Source organism: Polypterus senegalus, chromosome 12 (genome assembly GCF_016835505.1).
Source record: "Polypterus senegalus isolate Bchr_013 chromosome 12, ASM1683550v1, whole genome shotgun sequence".
NCBI lineage: Eukaryota > Metazoa > Chordata > Cladistia > Polypteriformes > Polypteridae > Polypterus > Polypterus senegalus.
The window spans coordinates 153,150,320-153,172,301 of NC_053165.1; the positions used below are offsets into that span (position 1 = coordinate 153,150,320).

The window sequence follows — 21,982 nt, forward strand, 5'->3', positions numbered from 1 at the left end:
TACCGTTCAGTATATCCAGTTCAGGGCCACACAGGACTGGAGCCCATGTTGCCAGCTCTGGGCACAAGGTAGGAAAGAGCTTTGGGGAGGGTGCCAGTCCTGGGTTAGCCCTGACCTCACATGACACTGAACTAGACGCAAGATTTGGATTTGAGAATGTGATGTGGTATGACGTGAGGTGGCATGACATGACGTGATGTTACGGTTAGGTCCATAAATATTTGGACAGACAACTTTTTCCTAATTTTGGTTCTGTACATTACCACAATGAATTTTAAATGAAACAACTCAGATGCAGTGGAAGTGCAGACGTTCAGCTTTAATTCAGTGGGGTGAACAAAACGATTGTATAAAAATGTGAGGCAACTAAAGCGTTTTTTAAACACAATGCCTTCATTTCAGGGGCTCAGAAGTAATTGGCAAATTGACTCAAAGGCTATTTGATGGGCAGGTGTGTTCAAGTCCGTCGTTATGTCTTATCAGTTACGCAGATAAAAGGCCTGCAGTTGATTTGAGGTGTGGTGCTTGCAAGTGGAAAAAAGTTGTCTCTGTCCAAATATTTATGGACCTAACTGTAAGTTATGTGACATGACAAATGTGATGTGGCGTAACGCCATCGGTTGCAGGATGAAACCTCCTCCAGTTTAAAGACCACAGCTTTAAGGCATGAACAGGCTGGCATGTTTTCAGTTGTATTGTGGTGGCGGTGGTTCGCGGTCACACCTCCGTGGTGCAGGGTTCAACATCCTGCCACCTGGTCATTGTCAACGTGGAGCTTCCACGTTCTCCTCATTTTTGCATAGATCTTTCTCTAAGTACTCCCATTTCCTTTCACGTCTCAAAACACTTTCATGTGGACTGGTGTCTTTTATTTTGACCCAACATGGTGGTGTCCTATCCAAAGTTGGATATACTGATCGGCTACAAGGGATTTAGTAGATTCACAAAATGGATGGGTTGCTAGAACGTAATACTTTGATGTCTGGTGTACATTTTTGTTTTTCAGCTGAGTTGAACACTATCGCCCCCATCATATCCAACTTCTTCTTGGCTTCATACGCCCTCATCAACTTCTCGTGTTTTCACGCGTCCTACGCCAAATCTCCAGGTCAGTGCCTTTTTTGGAATCTACTTAAAGAAGAGAATTTAATAATCAGTTTATTACAAAAAGCATTGTGAGGTGTTACAAAATCTTCATGATCGTTGGAAGAATGTTTTCAAGGCAAAGCACACTGCTTGACGTAAATTGTCCAATGGCGTAAAGATCAAGTTTTATTGGAATGTTTATTATCTACTGGTGCGCATATTAATACCGTTAACGTATTGTCATTCATTTATGATTTCTGTTTGCTTACACGGGTCCTGCAGTTACTCTTATTATCTTGTGTACCTTTGGGTAAAATGGTGAAGTGCTTGCTACTGCTGTCTGGTCACCTCCTTCCGCATCTCTCTGAGTGAGTGAGTGTGCCCTGTGCTAGACTGGCACCACCCTCCAGGTTTGCTGTGGGCAGATGGATGGATGTCGAAAGAAAAAAACAGAAAGTTGTTTTGAGCTGAACATGTGACGGTCTAAAATCGTATTGAACAAGCAGCGTCTAACCCTGAGCACCTCTCCTTCTGCAGGGTGGAGACCCGCCTATAAGTATTACAACATGTGGGTCTCTCTGTTTGGAGCCCTGCTGTGCTGTGGGGTGATGTTTGTCATTAACTGGTGGGCAGCACTCATCACCTATGCGATCGAGATCTTCCTCTACATCTACGTGACAGTCAAGAAACCAGGTGAGACACTGTTGAGTTGTGAAAAACTGGGTAACTGGTGTGGCAGATAAGGGGCGCTGTCATCCCTTTGAACCCGCAGATCAGACTCCAGACACCAGGTGAAAGTCCAATAATAATATTTATTTGAACTATAATGTGCACAAAGCACCCTCCACTCCACAATACTCATACAATACTCCAACAATAACCAATAATAAACAATCCTCCACTCTCCCAGACGCGTTGTCCCCTGCCACCCAACTCAGCTCGTCTGTCTGGGATTTCCCAGGGTCCTTTATAGTCCATGACCCGGAAGTGCTTCTGAGCCCTCAGTCCACGTGATTGTCCAGCACTTCTGGGTCAGGTAAAAACTCCTCTTCTTCAGCCCGGAAGTACATCATTTCCACTGTGCATGTGACTGTGACGTACTACCGGGTTGTATGGAAAATACTACTTGTTCCTCCCTGCAGCGTCCTCTAGCGGCCCCCATAGTATCCAGCAGGGCTTGTGGATAAAAACTCCATTGTCCAGGATTCCCTGCTGGCCTTCGGGGCACCTCCATGCTGCAGGGAGGGCTCCATCTGGCGGCCTGGGGGTATTGGCCGGGATGAACGACCGGCCATATGCCACACTGGGTAACGCTGTAAAACTTTGACCCAAGGAATCTGATTCATCGTTGTTCCAACCCGCTATATCCTAACACAGGGTCATGGGGGTCTGCTAGAGCCAATCCCAACCAGTACAGGGGCGCAATGCCAGGAACAAACCCCGGGCAGGGCGCCAGCCCACAGGAATCAGATTCTGGCACTTATTATCCTATAGGATTTGTTTTGAAAAAGTACAGAAATTTTAGTATTTATTCCTTGGTGCAATTTTGGTTTGTTCTGAACGATCACGTCACTCTTTGCTACGGCTACCCATCCCATAATCCCCCCAGAATGCCCCCCTATATCACTAGCTACGACTGAGTTTGTGTGTTTACAGTCTAAAATTTTAGATGCCAGGAGTAGCACTTGGGCATTTTAATATTCTCTTGTGATTGTCACGTGGAAGTAACAGAAATGGCCATCCATCCATCCATTATCCAACCTGCTATATCCTAACTACAGGGTCACGGGGGTCTGCTGGAGCCAATCCCAGCACAGGGTGCAAGGCAGGAAACAAACCCCAGGCAGGGCACCAGCCCACTCACACACACGCACCAAGCACACACCGGGGACAATTTCGGATCGCCAATGCACCTAACCTGCATGTCTTTGGACTGTGGGAGGAAACCGGAGCACCAGGAGGAAACCCACGCAGATACGGGGAGAACATGCAAACTCCACACAGGGAGGACCTGGGAAGCGAACCCAGGTCTGCTAACTGCGAGGCAGCAGCGCTACCAACTGTGCCACCGTGCTGAGACTGTAAAAATTAACCACAATTGTGATGCCCCTGAGAAACAAAATGCTGCCGACAAAAATAAATAAACATATAGGATAAAAAGTTATTATAACTTAAAAAATGACAAACAAATGATAACTGCAGTGAACAAAATGGGCAGCACGGTGGCGCAGTGGTAACCTCGCTGTAAGGAGACAGGGGTTTGCATCCCGGGTCTTCCCTCTGAGAGTGTTTGCCAATGTTCTCCCCAAGTCTGCGTGGGTTTCCTCCGGGTGCTCCAGTTTCCTCGCACAGTCCAAAGACATGCTAGTTGGGTGGGCTGGAACACACTAAATTGGCACTGGTGTGTGTTTGGTGTGTGTGTTGGTCCTGTGATAGACAGGGCGTCCAGGGTTTGTTCCTGCCTTGTACCCTGTGCTAGCTGGGATAGGCTCCATCAGGTTTGGATTAAGTGGGTTAGACAATGACATGGCGGTGAGCGACACCCCATCCATCATGCCACTAACCTGTTCTACTTTTCTTCATTGCACAGATGTGAACTGGGGCTCTTCGGCACAAGCTCTGACATACATCAACGCTCTCAGTGATGCCCTTGTGCTGACTGGCGTGGAGGATCACGTGAAAAATTTTAGGTAGCAACGTTTGTCTGTGTCATCGTGTGCGTTTGTTTGTCGTTTTTCCTGACTTTCTGTTTTTTCATCTCTTCTTTCATTTAGGGTTTTAAATGCTGCTGAATTTAAGCTCTTGAGACAAGACGGCTTTAGGCTTAAGATTTCAGATTGTTGAATTATTTTCATGTCTATTCACGCCACAATATTGGCCCTGTCATTTTCACGTATGGTTGCTACAGCCTTCCTGTTTTTTTCCTGGTAGTGCTCCATATTTCTCGACTTTCTCGTTTTGTATTCTTAATTGTGCAGCCTTTATCAGAAAACGTCAAATCCCATAGACTCACCACTGTCTATAAGATATTGTACTTTAGAACTTCTCCCCACCTTCCCTTCTACATCCTCTAACCTCAGGCAATCGCTTAGAGTAAAAGACAAGCAGGAGTTAAGTTACAACTTAAATAATGTATCTAATATATACTGATTACTGCCACACCTGTTTCAATCAAGAAATCACTTAAATAGGAGCTGCCTGACACAGAGAAGTAGACCAAAAGCACCTCAAAAGCTAGACATCATGCCAAGATCCAAAGAAATTCAGGAACAAATGAGAACAGAAGTAATTGAGATCTATCAGTCTGGTAAAGGTTATAAAGCCATTTCTAAAGCTTTGGGACTCCAGCGAACCACAGTGAGAGCCATTATCCACAAATGGCAAAAACATGGAACAGTGGTGAACCTTCCCAGGAGGGGCGGCCGACCAAAATTACCCCAAGGCGCAGAGGCGACTCATCCGAGAGGTCACAAAGACCCCAGGACAACATCTAAAGAACTGCAGGCCTCACTTGCCTCAATTAAGGTCAGAGTTCACGACTCCACCATAAGAAAGAGACTGGGCAAAACGGCCTGCATGGCAGATTTCCAAGACGCAAAACCACTGTTAAGCAAAAGAACATTAGGGCTCATCTCAATTTTGCTAAGAAACATCTCAATGATTGCCAAGACTTTTGGGAAAATACCTTGTGGACTGATGAGACAAAAGTTGAACTTTTTGGAAGGCAAATGTCCCGTTACATCTGGCATAAAAGGAACACAGCATTTCAGAAAAAGAACATCATACCAACAGTAAAATATGGTGGTGGTAGTGTGATGGTCTGGGGTTGTTTTGCTGCTTCAGGACCTGGAAGGCTTGCTGTGATAGATGGAACCATGAATTCTACTGTCTACCAAAAAATCCTGAAGGAGAATGTCCAGCCATCTGTTCGTCAACTCAAGCTGAAGCGATCTTGGGTGCTGCAACAGGACAATGACCCAAAACACACCAGCAAATCCACCTCTGAATGGCTGAAGAAAAACAAAATGAAGACTTTGGAGTGGCCTAGTCAAAGTCCTGACCTGAATCCAATTGAGATGCTATGGCATGACCTTAAAAAGGCGGTTCATGCTAGAAAACCCTCAAATAAAGCTGAATTACAACAATTCTGCAAAGCCATGTAGGTTTGGATTTTTTTCTCCTAAATAATAAAACCATCATTTAAAAACTGCATTTTGTGTTTACTTGTGTTATATTTGACTAATGGTTAAATGTGTTTGATGATCAGAAACATTTTGTGTGACAAACATGCAAAAGAATAAGAAATCAGGAAGGGGGCAAATACTTTTTCACACCACTGTAAAGCAGAGTCGATGTATGTGTGTATGTATGTTTGTTTGTCCCCCATACAAATCTGCACCGGGCATCCGATTGGCATCAAACTGGGCATGGGGCTCCTTTGTGACCAGGAGAAGGTCATGGGGTATGTTTGGTTCGGAAAAATGTTTGTGATGAACCGCTGGGCACCTTTTAACCGACGCAACGTTTGGCACAGGTCTCCATACTTAAGATGGCCGCACGTTGCAACAGAAGTTCACCGTGGCTCCATCTAGCGGCAGCTTTGGTCTCTGTGCGTCGCTCTTTACCCATGTTGCTTTAAATTGCCAAGAGATGGCAGAAGTGTCCTAGTATGAGAAGGCCAACCATAGACATAGAATTACTAAATGCAGCATGACCAGCAGCATCGTATGTTAACGTCACCGCCATACTGCGAGTGGCACTGCTGTGGAGTGAAGTAATGAATAACGTGCTGCTTGGGATTGTACAAACCGTAGTAAGCTCCAAACCAGATCCGGGGGATTACATTTCACAGGTAAGGATGAACAATTGTTTTGGTTATATTTGGCCATTAGAAAATCCCGTTTTATAATCTTAGCACTCAAGGTCACCTTACAATACAATTAAACAACATTAGTAAAATTAAAACAAGAGAATGATAAATCAAAAAGCAATAATTAGCAAACAAACAAAGATAACTGGCAGTAACTGTGCAAAATTCACAATTGGTATGCCAGTTTGAAAAGATAAGTTTTAAAATGTGTTATGGAATCAAGCTGACGGATATGAGAGGGAAGAGAATTCCTGAGTTGAGGAGTACAATGAGAGACGCAGAAAGTCGAGCTGCAGATGAGGATCTGAGTGAGTGAGAGGAGTGCCAGTCTGGAGGAGATCAGTGAGGTGTGGAGAGCTTTAAATGTTCAGAGCGGGATTTAGTATTGTATTCAGTAGTGAACAGGGAGCCAGTGAAGCTGAAAGAGAATCGGTGTGATATGTTCAGTGGATTTAGAACAGCAGGTTATCATCCGGGCAGCAGAATTTTGAAGAAGTTGTAAGCGATGGATACGTTTTTGTGGGATGCCAGATAGAATAACATTACAGTAATCTGTACGTGAGGTGACTCGGGCATTAACCGATACTTCAGTACTGTGGTGCGTAAGAACAGGACGGAGTCTTGAAATGTTTCGGAGATGGAAGAAGACAGTCCGAGAAATGTAACTTGTATGGGAGGAATTATTTAATAATAATAATAATTATTATTATTATTTAAGAAGTGACATTATTAGTGTATAAATGGATATAAATAATTGCATGTGATTGCCAAAATCTGTTGTACTTAAACGATACTGTTTCAAAGCTTTCCGATGTATTGTAAATAAGGTAAATTTGTCTCACTGTGGTGCACATTCTGTACGTAATACCATGTAACACATTATAATTCTCCTGCTTTTCGTGAATATACCCATGCCACCGACAAAAACACGCATACAATTCCATGGTCCACTTCTGATGCCAGAGAAAAGTCTATTTCAAGGCGCCTCAAATGCCACAGCAGACACAATCCAAATTGGAGCAACTTACAATAAAATGTGAATCAGAAGACTGTTTGTTCTATTTCTATGTTCTGTTTCTTTCATTTGGGAAATTCACCTGCTAGTTATTGATAATATTAATAAACAATAACAATAAGCAAAGTACATTTGAATATCGACAACCATCCAATTAGTTGGAAGAAAATCAAACAAGAACCTGTGAGGACCTCCGCTTTCAAGAGGGTTGACTTCAGGTTCTGGTTTTGACGTTTGCTTTGTTAGCATGTGCCTGCCCTTTTTTTTCCTGGTTTAATTCCACATATTTTCTACAAAAAAAAAAAAAAGAGCTCCACTGATCTTCAGCTCTATTCTATGTGGTCACGGCACCTACATGTGCCTCTCTCCATTCTTACAAATGTTCAGATAAATGGCAGTTTGGCTTTTAAAGGAGTTATTTGTATTCTAAGTCAGCGGAGGAGTGCCCTAAGCCACATATTCTTTGCAAGACGTGTGTCAAGTTCTCTGATAAACTGCACACACACTCCATCGCTCTTTGTGTTTCAACAGCCGTTTCTGTCACATTTAAAACTAAGAGTCCATTACAACGAGCCACTGATTTGTGATGTGCCAAGCTGCTTGAAGTGAAACACAATTTATTATTCTGGGGCGCCATATTTCAACTAGTAAGAAAATATCTACATGGCATAACCAGGGCGTTAAGGTGCGTTCAGAGACTTGGTTAGCTGGTTTGAAAGTTGAAGCATTTGTAAGTCTTCTAGCCATTTCATCAACAAGTTTGTTATTCCAGTTTTCTTTATTACATATTTTTGTAACAATGAGTCATATTTAAAATTAACAGTGATAATAGAATGTTTTCATGGTACTGGTGGTGTACATAAAATGCACCATCTGTTGAAATGAAAAATAAAATGCATTTTATTACTTGAGCTGTTTGTGATGTGCCATCTGTTGGAATGATGCAATAGCTTAAATATCAGCACACCACTCTGTTCACTATCCGTGATTTTGGGTTGTTCTTAGTGAGTCTAGTTATGAAGCCTTACTTTCTTTTCCTGACTTTTGATTCCTGGCTAATGTTTAGGTTTTGGTCTAAGACTCTTACATGCATGTCTTTCTTAATGTTTCTCATTGCCGTCACTTGCTGTCTTTTCTGAGTTTGATTCCTGGCTGACGTTCTGTCTTTGATATAAAATCCAATGTGTGTGTGTCTTTCTTAGTGCTTCTGATTGCAGACCCTCGCTGTCTTTTCCCAACTTGGACTCCTGGCTAACGCTCTGCTTTTAATGCAAGTGTAATTTTTATTCTCGATTACAATCCCACTCATAGCACTGAGTCTGACGTGTGGTACAGAAAGTCGAGCTGCAGATGAGGATCTGAGTGAGTGAGAGGAGTGCCAGTCTGGAGGAGATCAGTGAGGTGTGGAGAGCTTTAAATGTTCAGAGCGGGATTTAGTATTGTATTCAGTAGTGAACAGGGAGCCAGTGAAGCTGAGAGAGAATCGGTGTGATATGTTCAGTGGATTTAGAACAGCAGGTTATCATCCGGGCAGCAGAATTTTGAAGAAGTTGTTAGCGATGGATACGTTTTTGTGGGATGACAGATAGAACAGCATTACAGTAATCTGTACGTGAGGTGACTCGGACATTAACCGATACTTCAGTACTGTGGTGCGTAAGAACAGGACGGAGTCTAGAAATGTTTCGGAGATGGAAGAAGACAGTCCGAGAAATGTAACTTGTATGGGAGGAATTATTTAATAATAATAATAATTATTATTATTATTTAAGAATTGACATTATTAGTGTATAAATGGATATAAATAATTGCATGTAAGCGATTCGCCAAAATCTGTTGTACTTAAACGATACTGTTTCAAACGTTATTGTTTTTTCGTCAGAAAACCCGGTTTCCACGTCTACCTGTATTAGTTTAAATGGCACTTTTGCCACTCGCAATATGGCGGACGCGCTGACGTATCTTATCGACTGGGCAACACAGTGAATGCGGTGTCTACCAATATATGTCTATTGTCTGAGGTGGAAAGGTGTCAGTGTTCCTTTCTGCAGAAGGAGGAAATGAGAGAACATCATTATATAGTGCCATCTTTTTGAATTTCCCCTTGGGAGTAATAAAGTACTTTGCATCTATCTATATATGTCTATTATTTGTTCGCTTTCCGATGTATTGTAAATAAGGTAAATTTGTCTCACTGTGGTGCACATTCTGTACGTAATACCATGTAACACATTATAATTCTCCTGCTTTTCGTGAATATACCCATGCCACCGACAAAAACACGTACAATTCCATGGTCCACTTCTGATGCCAGAGAAAAGTCTATTTCAAGGGCGTCTCAAATGCCACAGCAGACACAATCCAAATTGGAGCAACTTACAATAAAATGTGAATCAGAAGACTGTTTGTTCTATTTCTATGTTCTGTTTCTTTCATTTGGGAAATTCACCTGCTAGTTATTGATAATATTAATAAACAATAACAATAAGCAAAGTACATTTGAATATCGACAACCATCCAATTAGTTGGAAGAAAATCAAACAAGAACCTGTGAGGACCTCCGCTTTCAAGAGGGTTGACTTCAGGTTCTGGTTTTGACGTTTGCTTTGTTAGCATGTGCCTGCCCTTTTTTTTCCTGGTTTAATTCCACATATTTTCTACAAAAAAAAAAAAAAGAGCTCCACTGATCTTCAGCTCTATTCTATGTGGTCACGGCACCTACATGTGCCTCTCTCCATTCTTACAAATGTTCAGATAAATGGCAGTTTGGCTTTTAAAGGAGTTATTTGTATTCTAAGTCAGCGGAGGAGTGCCCTAAGCCACATATTCTTTGCAAGACGTGTGTCAAGTTCTCTGATAAACTGCACACACTCCATCGCTCTTTGTGTTTCAACAGCCGTTTCTGTCACATTTAAAACTAAGAGTCCATTACAACGAGCCACTGATTTGTGATGTGCCAAGCTGCTTGAAGTGAAACACAATTTATTATTCTGGGGCGCCATATTTCAACTAGTAAGAAAATATCTACATGGCATAACCAGGGCGTTAAGGTGCGTTCAGAGACTTGGTTAGCTGGTTTGAAAGTTGAAGCATTTGTAAGTCTTCTAGCCATTTCATCAACAAGTTTGTTATTCCAGTTTTCTTTATTACATATTTTTGTAACAATGAGTCATATTTAAAATTAACAGTGATAATAGAATGTTTTCATGGTACTGGTGGTGTACATAAAATGCACCATCTGTTGAAATGAAAAATAAAATGCATTTTATTACTTGAGCTGTTTGTGATGTGCCATCTGTTGGAATGATGCAATAGCTTAAATATCAGCACACCACTCTGTTCACTATCCGTGATTTGCGGGTTGTTCTTAGTGAGTCTAGTTATGAAGCCTTACTTTCTTTTCCTGACTTTTGATTCCTGGCTAATGTTTAGGTTTTGGTCTAAGACTCTTACATGCATGTCTTTCTTAATGTTTCTCATTGCCGTCACTTGCTGTCTTTTCTGAGTTTGATTCCTGGCTGACGTTCTGTCTTTGATATAAAATCCAATGTGTGTGTGTCTTTCTTAGTGCTTCTGATTGCAGACCCTCGCTGTCTTTTCCCAACTTGGACTCCTGGCTAACGTTCTGCTTTTAATGCAAGTGTAATTTTTTATTCTCGATTACAATCCCATTTTTCCGAACCTTGTCTTTGATTCATTTCCTGGCCCCGTGTGTTCACATGTCTCTCACTGCTCAGTTCACTCCAGAATGTTTTCCATCTTTTCTTACTCATACATTTTTTTTTCTTCTTTATTGTGTGAAATTCTCGCTGTTTTAATCATGACACTCCCACCCAAATACATGTGTCATTGTGCAATCGCCTAGATCAGTTTGTAATAATGTCTATCTGTCGCTTTTAGCTCATTTACTCTTCATGATTGCTTCTTGGTTTTGTTTCAGGCCTCAGTGTATCGTTCTAACCGGTGCTCCAAAGACGAGACCAGCTTTACTTGACTTAGCCCACTCAATCACCAAGGGCTACGGACTCTGCCTCACCAGCCAAGTGTTCGCAGTGAGTTTTTTTTTCAAAAGTGCTAAATCTAAAGTGCTAAAGTGATCAACATTCATTTTGTCCTTGATAAAGCTTTCTAACTATGGTGCGTTGGCGCCCTGCCTGGGATTTGTTCCTGCCTTGCGCCCTGTGCTCCAGCAGACCCCTGTGACCCTGTGTTGGGATATCATGGGTTGGATAATGACTGACTGACCGACTGACTGACCGACTGACTGACCGACTGAAGTTTACTGAATGTTTGCATATTGCATGGTGTAGAAGGCTCAGATTTGCCATCGTGGCCCATGCTTTTCAAACTTGCTCACAAGAAAACAGCATCTATCATTTAGTGCCTTTCACATCTGTTTATCTATCTATCTATCTATCTATCTATCTATCTATCTATCTATCTATCTATCTATCTATCTATCTATCTATCTATCTATCTGTCTGTCTATCCTGCCTAATAAACTAAAATTAAAATCTATCTATCTATCTATCTATCTATCTATCTATCTATCTATCTATCTATCTATCTATCATATAGTGCCTTTCATCTATCTATCTATCTATCTATCTATCTATCTATCTATCTATCTATCTATCTATCTATCATATAGTGCCTTTCACATCTATCTATCTATCTATCTATCTATCTATCTATCTATCTATCTATCATATAGTGCCTTTCACGTCTATCTATCTATCTATCTATCTATCTATCTATCTATCTATCTATCTATCTATCTATCTATCATATAGTGCCTTTCATATCTATCTATCTATCTATCTATCTATCTATCTATCTATCTATCTATCTATCTATCTATCTATCTATCTATCTATCATATAGTGCCTTTCACGTCTATCTATCTATCTATCTATCTATCTATCTATCTATCTATCTATCTATCTATCTATCTATCTACAAGCAATTTTATTTTATTTATTTGTATATCTGTGATTTGCAATGTGAGCACGTTGTCAAAACGAAATCTCCAAGGAGAGACAAGACGCCCAGAGCACCTTTCAATTACCTGACATCTCTACATATGATTTTTTTTTCTGACAATTTCAATAGTTTCTAGGACCCTGGGAATTTTAGAGCACAGCCTTACACAGCTAGTATAGAAATAAATGTATTTATCTATCTTTTATATACTGTAGGATCTTACACATTTGTCAGTCAATCTGTCATTTCCTGTATTTATTGCATAGTGTCTTTCATATATGTCTGTCAGACTATCAATGATATAGTGCCTTTCATATCTATCTATCTATCTATCTATCTATCTATCTATCTATCTATCTATCTATCTATCTATCTATCTATCTATCTATCTATCTATCTATGCCTCTTCTATCTATTTATGTACTATGTAGTGCCTTTCACATCTGTTTATTAATCTACTATGTAGTCTTTCTTTCTTTCTTTCTTTCTTTCTTTCTTTCTTTCTTTCTTTCTTTCTTTCTTTCCTTCTTTCTTTCTTTCTGTCTGCCACCCAATCCTATGAAATGTTCCCTTAAAGCCTCCATTTGCACGACATTATCATTTATGTTTATATTTACATGCCTAAAGTTCATGATGATGTCATCCAAAGTTTCTTCTTCTTTATTCTGTTCATGAATAGGGACCCCGGAAGCAAATGGTTAAAGAAATGAACATCTCTATGGAGAAGAATCAAGCCTGGCTGAACAACAATAAAAGAAAGGCCTTCTATGCAGCCGTGGCCAGCGATACCTTCCGTGATGGCGTCAAAAGCCTCCTTCAAGTAGGTGTTTCCACTAAGAATTCCTAATGGAAGCGCATTAATGGTCAATGAGTGGATTCATTTCCATTCACTAGAGGAATGCACCTGAAGGAAAGGCAGCAGGGAGGTGCAGTGGTTAGCCCTGCTGCTAAATTCTTGTGTGAGTGCCTGCCCAGTCCCTCTTGTCATGTTGACTGGTACCTCTAGAGTGGAGGTGACTGAGCCCAGTGATAGACTGGCACCCCCGGTCCTCGTTTGATTCTTCCCTTGTGCCAAATGTGGCAGGAATAGGCTGTGGTTCTCCCGAAACTGAATTGGATTAATGAGTTTGGAAATGAGTAGATGTGCCCAACTAAAATAGACTGAAGATCTCATTGTCACCAGTTTCTCTTACTGTATTTCTTTTGTATAAACTTCACAAACTGTTTTTCTGGTTTATTCTAAACAAATGCTGGCACACCATGACAGAGAACTGACAGTGAGTTGTTAACAGGCAACAGCACTTTCTGCCAATGTGTTAGAAGTGTAAAATACTGTATCTGGCGTCACTACTTTAAATCTGTCAGTAAATTAATTAATTGCTCGTTACGTGGAGCTGCTGGAGCCTGATGGCCACCCTACATAGGATCTCACTGCTTGTGAAATGAGAGAAACCCTTTACAGAACTGAGAGAATGAGTGTAATAAGTATAATATTTTATTATGTTCATATAGTGTAGTTATTTATTATAACATGCAATGAAAACAATAGAACAGCGATATAACAAACTCTACCACCAACCTGTTATGCTTTAGTCAGGGTTCTTCCTCTGGCTGGGGTACAACTTAATGCCTGTCTTGTTCGCTTTTGATTCTTTTCTTTATGTTATTATTGTAATTTTCTTTTGCTCTGTTCCATATACATTGAAACCTCGGGTCACCTGGACCGTAATTTGTTCCAAAACTCTGGTCGTAACCCGATTTGGTCGTGACCCGAAGTAATTTCCCCCATAGGATTGTAAGTAAATACAATTAATCCGTTCCGGATCGTACAAACTGTATGTAAATATATATTTTTAAAGATTTTTAAGCACAGAAATAGTTCATTATACCATAGAATGCACAGTGTAATAGTAAACTAAATGTAAAAAAATTAAAACACTGAGAAAACCTTGAACAGAGAAAATTAACCTTGCAAGAGTTCACGCTACAGCCTTACGAACCGCTCGCTGTAAACACTTTTTTGAGTTTTAAGCACAGGAAAAAAAATGAACATTTGAAAAATCCATAATTTAATAAACAAGCAAGAAAAGTGACATTGCAACAATTCATGCTACGAACCGAAAAATGAATATTTGAAAAATCCGTAATACAAAAACTAACCATAAACAACCTTGCATGAGTCGAGTTATGGCATGAAGGAAGTGAGGAGGAACTCGGTGGAGAGGAGATGACAGTTTTGAGGTAAAGTCTGTGACGATGCGGGTTCGCTGCATGCTCCCGTCTCGCTTCCGGGAGCCCTTAAGCCCGTCACTGTCAGTAATGTTACCGATGAGCACGACAGTGAGGCACTACTGTACAATGGAGCAAGGGGATGGTGCAAAAAGTGCCAAGTGCTTTTATTAAAATCAACAAAACAACCATCAAAAACAAAGTCCAAATTAAATAAAGTGCAGTGCGTTCAGAATCCTTCAATAAATAAATGATCCCATAAAAACAGAAGTGAAGTGGAGGTTAAAATCCCATAGAAAAAAGTCTTCATTAAATACAATGAGGTTAAAACAATGCTGGAAGCAGTCTCTTTAAAAAAACAAGCCCGGTGTATTCTTTAACTGCCTTACGCGGCCAGCCATCCTTCTTCTGGTCACTCCAGCTCCTTGATCACTCAGCTGGAGCGGCCGCTTCCTTCTGCCCCACCGAGTGTCGGCCAAAACGCCCCTGCTTGGGCTCACTGCCCAGCTGCCTTCCTGCGAGGGCACTCTCGCTCGCTCACTCACACCGGTTCTTTTCACACTGTTTCCTGCTTACTTCCTCACTCCGCAACCTCCGTCTTTCTTTTCTTTTTCCTTCCTTTAGCTGCCTTACGCTGTAGCAATCAACCACCACGCCCCTCGCTAAGCTGCAAGCGCGGCGATTATTTCTTTAAAACTGGCCTCTTGACGTGAGGTGTGGACCCGCTATACCACAAAGTCCCTCTGCACGATGCACATCTGACTGAGAACAATGTACTGTACAGGGAGAGACTGAACACGTGCGTAAATCACCGGCTCGTACGAACCGGAAGGGAAGCGAAATAGAGCATAAAGAGTTCGCAGCGAATGCACAGGGAGAGACTGAACACGTGCGGAAATCATCAGCACATACGGAAGGGAAACTGGCTTGTTCATTACCCGAGTGTGTGGTCGTGAACAGATGCCAAAGTTTGGCAAACATTTTGGTCGTAACCCGATTTGTACGTCGTCAGAGACGTTCGTGAACCGAGGTTCCACTGTATTTTGTGGGTGGTTCTCCAAGAGGTGGGACCTCCCGCCTCTCCCTGCCAGGAATGCCCTCAGCCCTATAAAGGCGAGGATTTCCCACAGTTCCTGGCAGTTCATTCGAATGCGCTAGGGAGTTTTGTGTGTCTCTCTGCTTTATTTCTGTATGCTTGACCTACGTTCACTTTGGACTGTGTTTTTGCATTCCACAGAGGTCCATATTATTTCAGAGCATATTCGTTTTATTTATTGAATATTCTGAATGGCCCTCTGTGTTACTAGCTGGGGTTTGTTGACAGGATTTCTCTCTCTAGAGGACATTTTCAGAACTGTTTGCCATTTACATGACTCGGGAACTTTTGAGCGGCACCTTCCTACCCGAGTTAACTGAACAATATTAAAAGGTACTTTTTAATGTACTTTTCATCTTAAAATTGCAGGCTTCCGGTATAGGCCGCCTGAAGCCTAACACCTTGGTGATAGGATTTAAGCGCAACTGGAGGAGCGCCAGTGCCACAGATGTTCAGAATTACATTGGCGTGTTACAGTGAGTTTTTTTCCCATTTTAAAATGAGCATTTTGTTCTTCTCAGAGCCAATCAAATAATTTTATTTTCTTTCTTGTTCAAGTGATGCATTTGATTTTGAATTTGGAATAATGATTGTCAGGATAGGCCAAGGATTTGACATTTCCCAAGTCCTACAGATGCAAGGTAGGTGAAAGCCCTGCTGTCTGCCATCATGGCTTTGATTTTTCTGAATTAGATGTTTACAAATATTCATGATGTTAATAATGAGAAGGAGCTCCTTATAGAAAATGTTCATTATTGTGAAATTGTACAATAAAATAGCTTTTCAACTTTAAGTCTGAACTTTTTAAAGAAGGCATATCTTCAATATTGATTTGATTATTTAAATATGATACCAGCAGTGATTACCAGTCACCCTTGACTTAGTTCCTTTTTTTGTGCCCACTCTTTTATCGAAGGGATCCTATAGTCTCAAAATGTCTTCCCAAAAGTCAAAAAAACAAACAAATAAAAACAATTATAAGGCAGAAACAGTTTTCGAGAGTGAATCACAATCTTGTGCGTGACATAACTGTGGCATTGGTTTATAAAGTGCCAGCTAAGTGATGTCACGCAGCATGGCTTCCAGGGACTGTACCCCTATCAGAAAAGTGTCACTTCATGACCACAAAGTTCAAAATGCAGAGTGGTGACACAGGAAATACAAAACATAGCGATGACAAAAGTCATGTTTGTTTCAGAAAAAAAGATACAGTGAAAATATCAATACATATGAGTTCTCTGATGGCTTTTGTAAAGATGAAAGGACAACGTTAAAGTTTTGAAGCACCTTGCAGCCAACCCTGTATGATTGCAAAAGCTCAAAAAAGCAAAAGAAACGTGTGTGTAAATACAACAACAAGTCCTCCTCGGACTATCATCTTAGGTTGACTGCCCAAGATGGCAGCTCTTCCGTATTTCAGGCATTCTGGGAGGAATAGGTGGGTCCAGATGGACGGACCCCGGAAGTGTCGTCTGAGGCATAGACATAGAATTGCTAGACGCTGCATGACCAGCAGCATCGTACGTCAACATCGTCGCCATATTGCGAGTGGCACTGCTGTGGCGTGAAGTAATGGATAAAGATGCCTCACGCATGTGTTGCTTGGAATTGTGCAGACTGCTGTACGCTCCAAACCAGATCCCGAGGGATTACATTTCACAGGTAAGGCTGAACAATTGTTTTGGTTATAATTGGCCATTAGAAAATCCCGTTTCATAATCTTAGCTTTAGCTACGCCAGGCTAACCTAGCAAAGCTATGCATTTATGTGCTCAAGTGAGCCTCCAAACAACATTTTGGCTAAACGTATTTAGTCACTAACTATGTAGATTGTTGTTAGCTGTTAACAATTCTCAAACTTTGAAGGTTTCCCAAAGAAATCCACCTCAGGAAGCAGTGGGAGGTCGACATTAGGACAAGTTGTCAGTGTATCTTTGATCAGTCAGTTTGTTCAGGCTGAGATTGGTTCAGATTATGCGTTTTATCTCAAGGAGCACATCGAGGAAACACAGTTTTAACTTGACAACCATCATTTTAAATTCACGTCTTCAGTTGTGTCTGTCTTCCACAAACTGAAGCTGCACCATATTGACAAACTGAATACTCTCAAATTAAAGGATCTGAGTGAGTGAGAGGAGTGCCAGTCTGGAGGAGATCAGTGAGGTGTGGAGAGCTTTAAATGTTCAGAGCGGTGTTTAGTATTGTATTCAGTAGTGAACAGTGAAGTTGAGAGAGAATCGGTGTGATATGTTCAGTGGATTTAGAACAGCAGGTTATCATCCTGGCAGCAGAATTTTGAAGAAGTTGTAAGCGATGGATACGTTTTTGTGGGATGCCAGATAGAACAGCATTACAGTAATCTGTACGTGAGGTGACTCGGACATTAACCGATACTTCAGTACTGTGTTGCGTAAGAACAGGACGGAGTCTTGAAATGTTTCAGAGATGGAAGAAGGCAGTAAGTGAAATGTTACTTATATGGGAGGAATTATTTAATAATAATAATTATTATTATTATTTAATAATTGCCATTATTAGTGTATAAATGGATATAAATATTTGCATTTAAATGATTTGCCAAAATCTGTTGTATGTAAAAGATGCTATTTTAAACGTTATTGTCTTTTCATCAGAAAACCCGATTTTCACGTCTACCTGTATAAGTTTAAATGGCACTTTTGCAACTCGCAATATGGCGGACGCGCTGACATATCGTGTCGACTGGGCAACACAGTGAATGCGGCGTCTACCTATATATGTCTATTGTCTGAGGTGGAAAGGTGTCAGTCTTCCTTTCTGCAGAAGGAGGAAATGAGAGAACATCATTATATAGCGCCATCTTTTTGAATTTCCCCTTGGGAGTAATAAAGTATCTATCTATCTATCTATCTATCTATCTATCTATCTATCTATCTATCTATCTATCTATCATATAGTGCCTTTCACTATCTATCTATTTATCTATCTATCTATCTATCATATAGTGCCTTTCACTCTATCTATCTATCTATCTATCTATCTATCTATCTATCTATCTATCTATCTATCTATCTATCTATCTATCTATCTTGGAAGAAAATGGCAATCACCCAAGCCTTGAAGCTGTTTCCCATGCACACATCTGTAACACTTTTCACCACCAAAAGCACAAGAAGAAAGATATTTAGTCATGTCTGAAACTGCTGACATGCTTTAACTCCACATGCATCTGTCTGCCTGTCATTTAGTATTTAAAATAAGACCTTTTGTAACGCATGGAGTGTGCATACCATCAAGCTCCTCTGCAGGAATCAAGGAACCAGAAAATGTGAAGTGGCGGCCGGCGAGGCTGAGCGGGAGGGAGGGAGGTGGAGAGCAGGTGGTTTCTGTATAACGAGTGTACTTGTGGAGTAACGTACATGATGGTGCACTTTGGTGTGACGTCTTGTGAAAAATGTAAAGAACATTTTACATAAAAAAAAAAATTACACTGAATTTCTCGATAGTGATCGAGAGAGTCACTGGGTTCTGCTGGAGCCAATCCCAGCCAACACAGGGCACAAGACAGCAGCGCTACCCACTGTTCCACCGTCTAACAGAAACAAGGAAAAGAAAAAGGTTCCAGCAGAACTAGGGACCTCATGCGTCCCCTGTAGCCTAGGATTAAGGGCTTTCTGGGAGAATCTCTCCTACTGCTTGAGGTTGCCCCTTGTGGAGCTCCATGCTCTCTGAATGCGAGTTCAGCTTCCAGCACTGCTCTTCCTTAAATTGCTCCCAGGATGAAAGAGGCAGGAACTCTCTAGGGTGTCACCAGTCCAGGAGTGATGTCAAGAGTTTGTCTCAGGACTCATCTGAAGTGTGTGGTAGGAAAAGGAAGTTTTAACAGCTGAGATCCCTCAGGCGTTTGGGTTTGGGTTTACCTTACTTGAGCCCTGTAGATGCTTCCTCTGGGCACTCATCCGACAATACCATGCATGGTTATCTACATTGGAATTGTACTCTGTTGTGAAACCATTCATCTAGAACTCAGTGTCCTTTCATCATTAATAAAGCCTTATCTTATCTTGTCCTCTCTTTTCTTGTCTCACCCTATCTTATCTCATCTCTGTTTTCTTGCCCTGGCCTCTCCTCTTATCTTTAAGTGTTACTGGCAAGCTGCTGCTAATTATGAATTGAAAATAATGCTAGCTTGATGGGCCCATCATCTCCCATCGTTAAGACTTTCCCTGTGACTCCATTTGTTATGGCAGTCAAATCTCCCCACAACCAATTACTTGTGCCTATTGTATAATCGCCTCCTTGGTGTTTTATATACCGACTTGATGCAAGGAGACTGCGGTGGGCTGGCACCGTGCCCGGGGTTGGTTTCCTGCCTTGCGCCCTGTGTTGGCTGGGATTGGCTCCAGCTGACCCCCGTGACCCTGTAGTTAGGATACAGCGGGTTGGATAATGGATGGATGGATGCAAGGAGATTTGCTTGAGTGTCTAAATAACTTCATATCATTCATCCTGCATTTGAGCGTCTACCTTATTATGCAATGTTGCTATCTAAATTAGCGTCTAATGGGGGTCTTTATGAAAGTCACTTCATTGAGGGATGGCTGCATTGATTCTTGATCTGACTATGAGCAGCCATACTTTTAACCTGGCATGGAAATCTATTGCTTGTTAAGCTAATATTCTTCTGTCTTAACTTACAGAGGAAATGGAGAAACTGGAACTAGAGCGGCAGGCACTCGATGCGGCCATCAAGAGCGAAGAAATGAATCAAGAGAACACGGGAATTCGCAGATTGTTCAACAAAGCCAACAGATATAATTTTTCCCGGCAGAACGCAAAAGGTACTTCTTCTCCAGTCAATTGTTTGTCTGTTGTGTTGGCATTAAACTGGCGGTCTGGGGGTCTGTCGGGGAATGACAATGACTGCTTGTCATGAATCTGTGTTATGGCTTCCCTGAAGGAGTTGGATTGCATTTTTGGACTTGTAATTCTTGCCTGTTTTATCACTGGATTATAAAAAAAAAAAAATCTCAGGAGGAGACTGCGACGAGACGTGATCTTTTGAAGAGAGACACTTTCACGTCCTGCGACACGGTCAGGTCACGTCATACCTGCAACCTTTGGAAGCAGGCAGCATGAGACGGGGACTATTGCAAGTCACGCCCTAGTTACAGCCATTTTCAAACAAGACCACCTCATCTAACCTCTCAGTTGTTGGAACGCTTTTGGCAGACACACTTCCTGTGCTCTCAGCTCTTAAAAATGTTATACGCTCTAGAACAGTGTTTCCCAACCTCGGTCCTGTGGCCCCCCTGTGGCTGCAGGTTTTTGTTCCAACCAGCTTCTATTTTTAATTGGACTGCTGGGCTAATTAAGTGAACTGTTATTTTCCAAGTTCTGTGTTTAGGGAACGATATAGAAATTAGAAAACTACGTTTGGTAAATATATATATATATATATATATATATATATATATATATATATATATATATATATATAGTTCCACCACACACTATTTATTTACACTATTTACAAATTACGTGCAACCCAAAACCCCAGTGCCTCTTGCACCGATTCCCCAAAGTCCAGGGCTCACAGTCTCTGTGCCTTTCTTTCCTGGCCGCCTCAGTCTTCTCTCCAGCTCTGTCCTCTTCCACCCGACATCCACTGCTCACTGAAGGGAGGCGGCCCCTTATATATGATTTCCGGACGAGCACCAGGTGCTCCCGGCATTCTTCCCTTGGCCATGCCCCAGCGTGGCGGAAGTGCCGGCTGTCCTTCCGGCAGCTCTCCGGGTGTCCTCCAAAGTCTTCCCACACCAGGAAGTGCCGGGCTCCCGTGATAATCAGGCACTGGGGCACCGCCTGGCGGTGGCCACGGGTCCCTACAGGGCTGGGCTTCCAAGCCCTCTACCCGAGGCCTCCAGCATAACCAGGACGGACGCCCCCTCTCGGTCTGGAGGAGGCACAAGCCCTCCTCTCGTCCTCCTGTGCTGGGACCACAATATATATATATATATATATATATATATATATATATATATATATATATATATATATTTGGGAATAATGCATTTTTTTTCTTTTTAACAATATTTTCGTCTTGATTTTCATTCTACTTTTCTAGGTGTTCTGTTTAATTAATCCATTATGTACTAATTAGTGGGTCTGACACTAAAGTAGTTGCAGCCTTTGATGATTCCGTGTTGTTTGCCAGCATGTCTGCTCTGCTCGTTTTAAATTGTCATTAATAAGATACAATGAAGGGGAAAAACTGCAAAGATAAAGAGCAAAATATAATTAAATCAACAAAAGAGAGTTAAGCACTTAAATCTCTAGCAAAAGCAGAAAAATTTCTAAATGTCTTATAAATGTAAAAATAATGCTGCGGTGCTTTTCTGAATGTAGAATAAGCTAATTAAATGAGATCAGCGTTATCAGATGTTGTCACTCATTATGAATCTGATTGGAACAAAAACCTGCAGCCGCAGGGTGTCCACAGGACCGAGGTTGGGAAACACTGCTCTAGATGACACGCCAACGACTAAGCGAAGAAGAAAGAGCAGCATGTCGAAAAGAGACCCCAAAGTGTCTGAGAGAAAAGAATGCGAAAAAGAACAAAAATAATCTATGCGCAAATTCTGAAAGTAAGGAATGTAATAATCAGCCTGGGTGGCACAGTGGCGCAGTGGAGACCTGGGTTCGCTTCCCGGGTCCTCCCTGCG

General features: G+C 41.5%; 1 protein-coding gene across 1 annotated transcript in view; it reads left to right on the plus strand.

The window, feature by feature from the left end:
- Nucleotides 1-21,982, plus strand: part of slc12a1 (solute carrier family 12 member 1) — a 120,366-nt gene that overhangs the window by 73,701 nt on the left and 24,683 nt on the right. Inside the window, exons 14-20 of the mRNA XM_039770343.1 lie at nucleotides 1,624-1,779; nucleotides 3,677-3,776; nucleotides 10,912-11,023; nucleotides 12,634-12,774; nucleotides 15,649-15,755; nucleotides 15,838-15,920; nucleotides 19,958-20,098. Of these exons, the coding sequence (XP_039626277.1) occupies nucleotides 1,624-1,779; nucleotides 3,677-3,776; nucleotides 10,912-11,023; nucleotides 12,634-12,774; nucleotides 15,649-15,755; nucleotides 15,838-15,920; nucleotides 19,958-20,098 (840 nt within the window). The remainder of the gene's footprint in view (nucleotides 1-1,623; nucleotides 1,780-3,676; nucleotides 3,777-10,911; nucleotides 11,024-12,633; nucleotides 12,775-15,648; nucleotides 15,756-15,837; nucleotides 15,921-19,957; nucleotides 20,099-21,982) is intronic.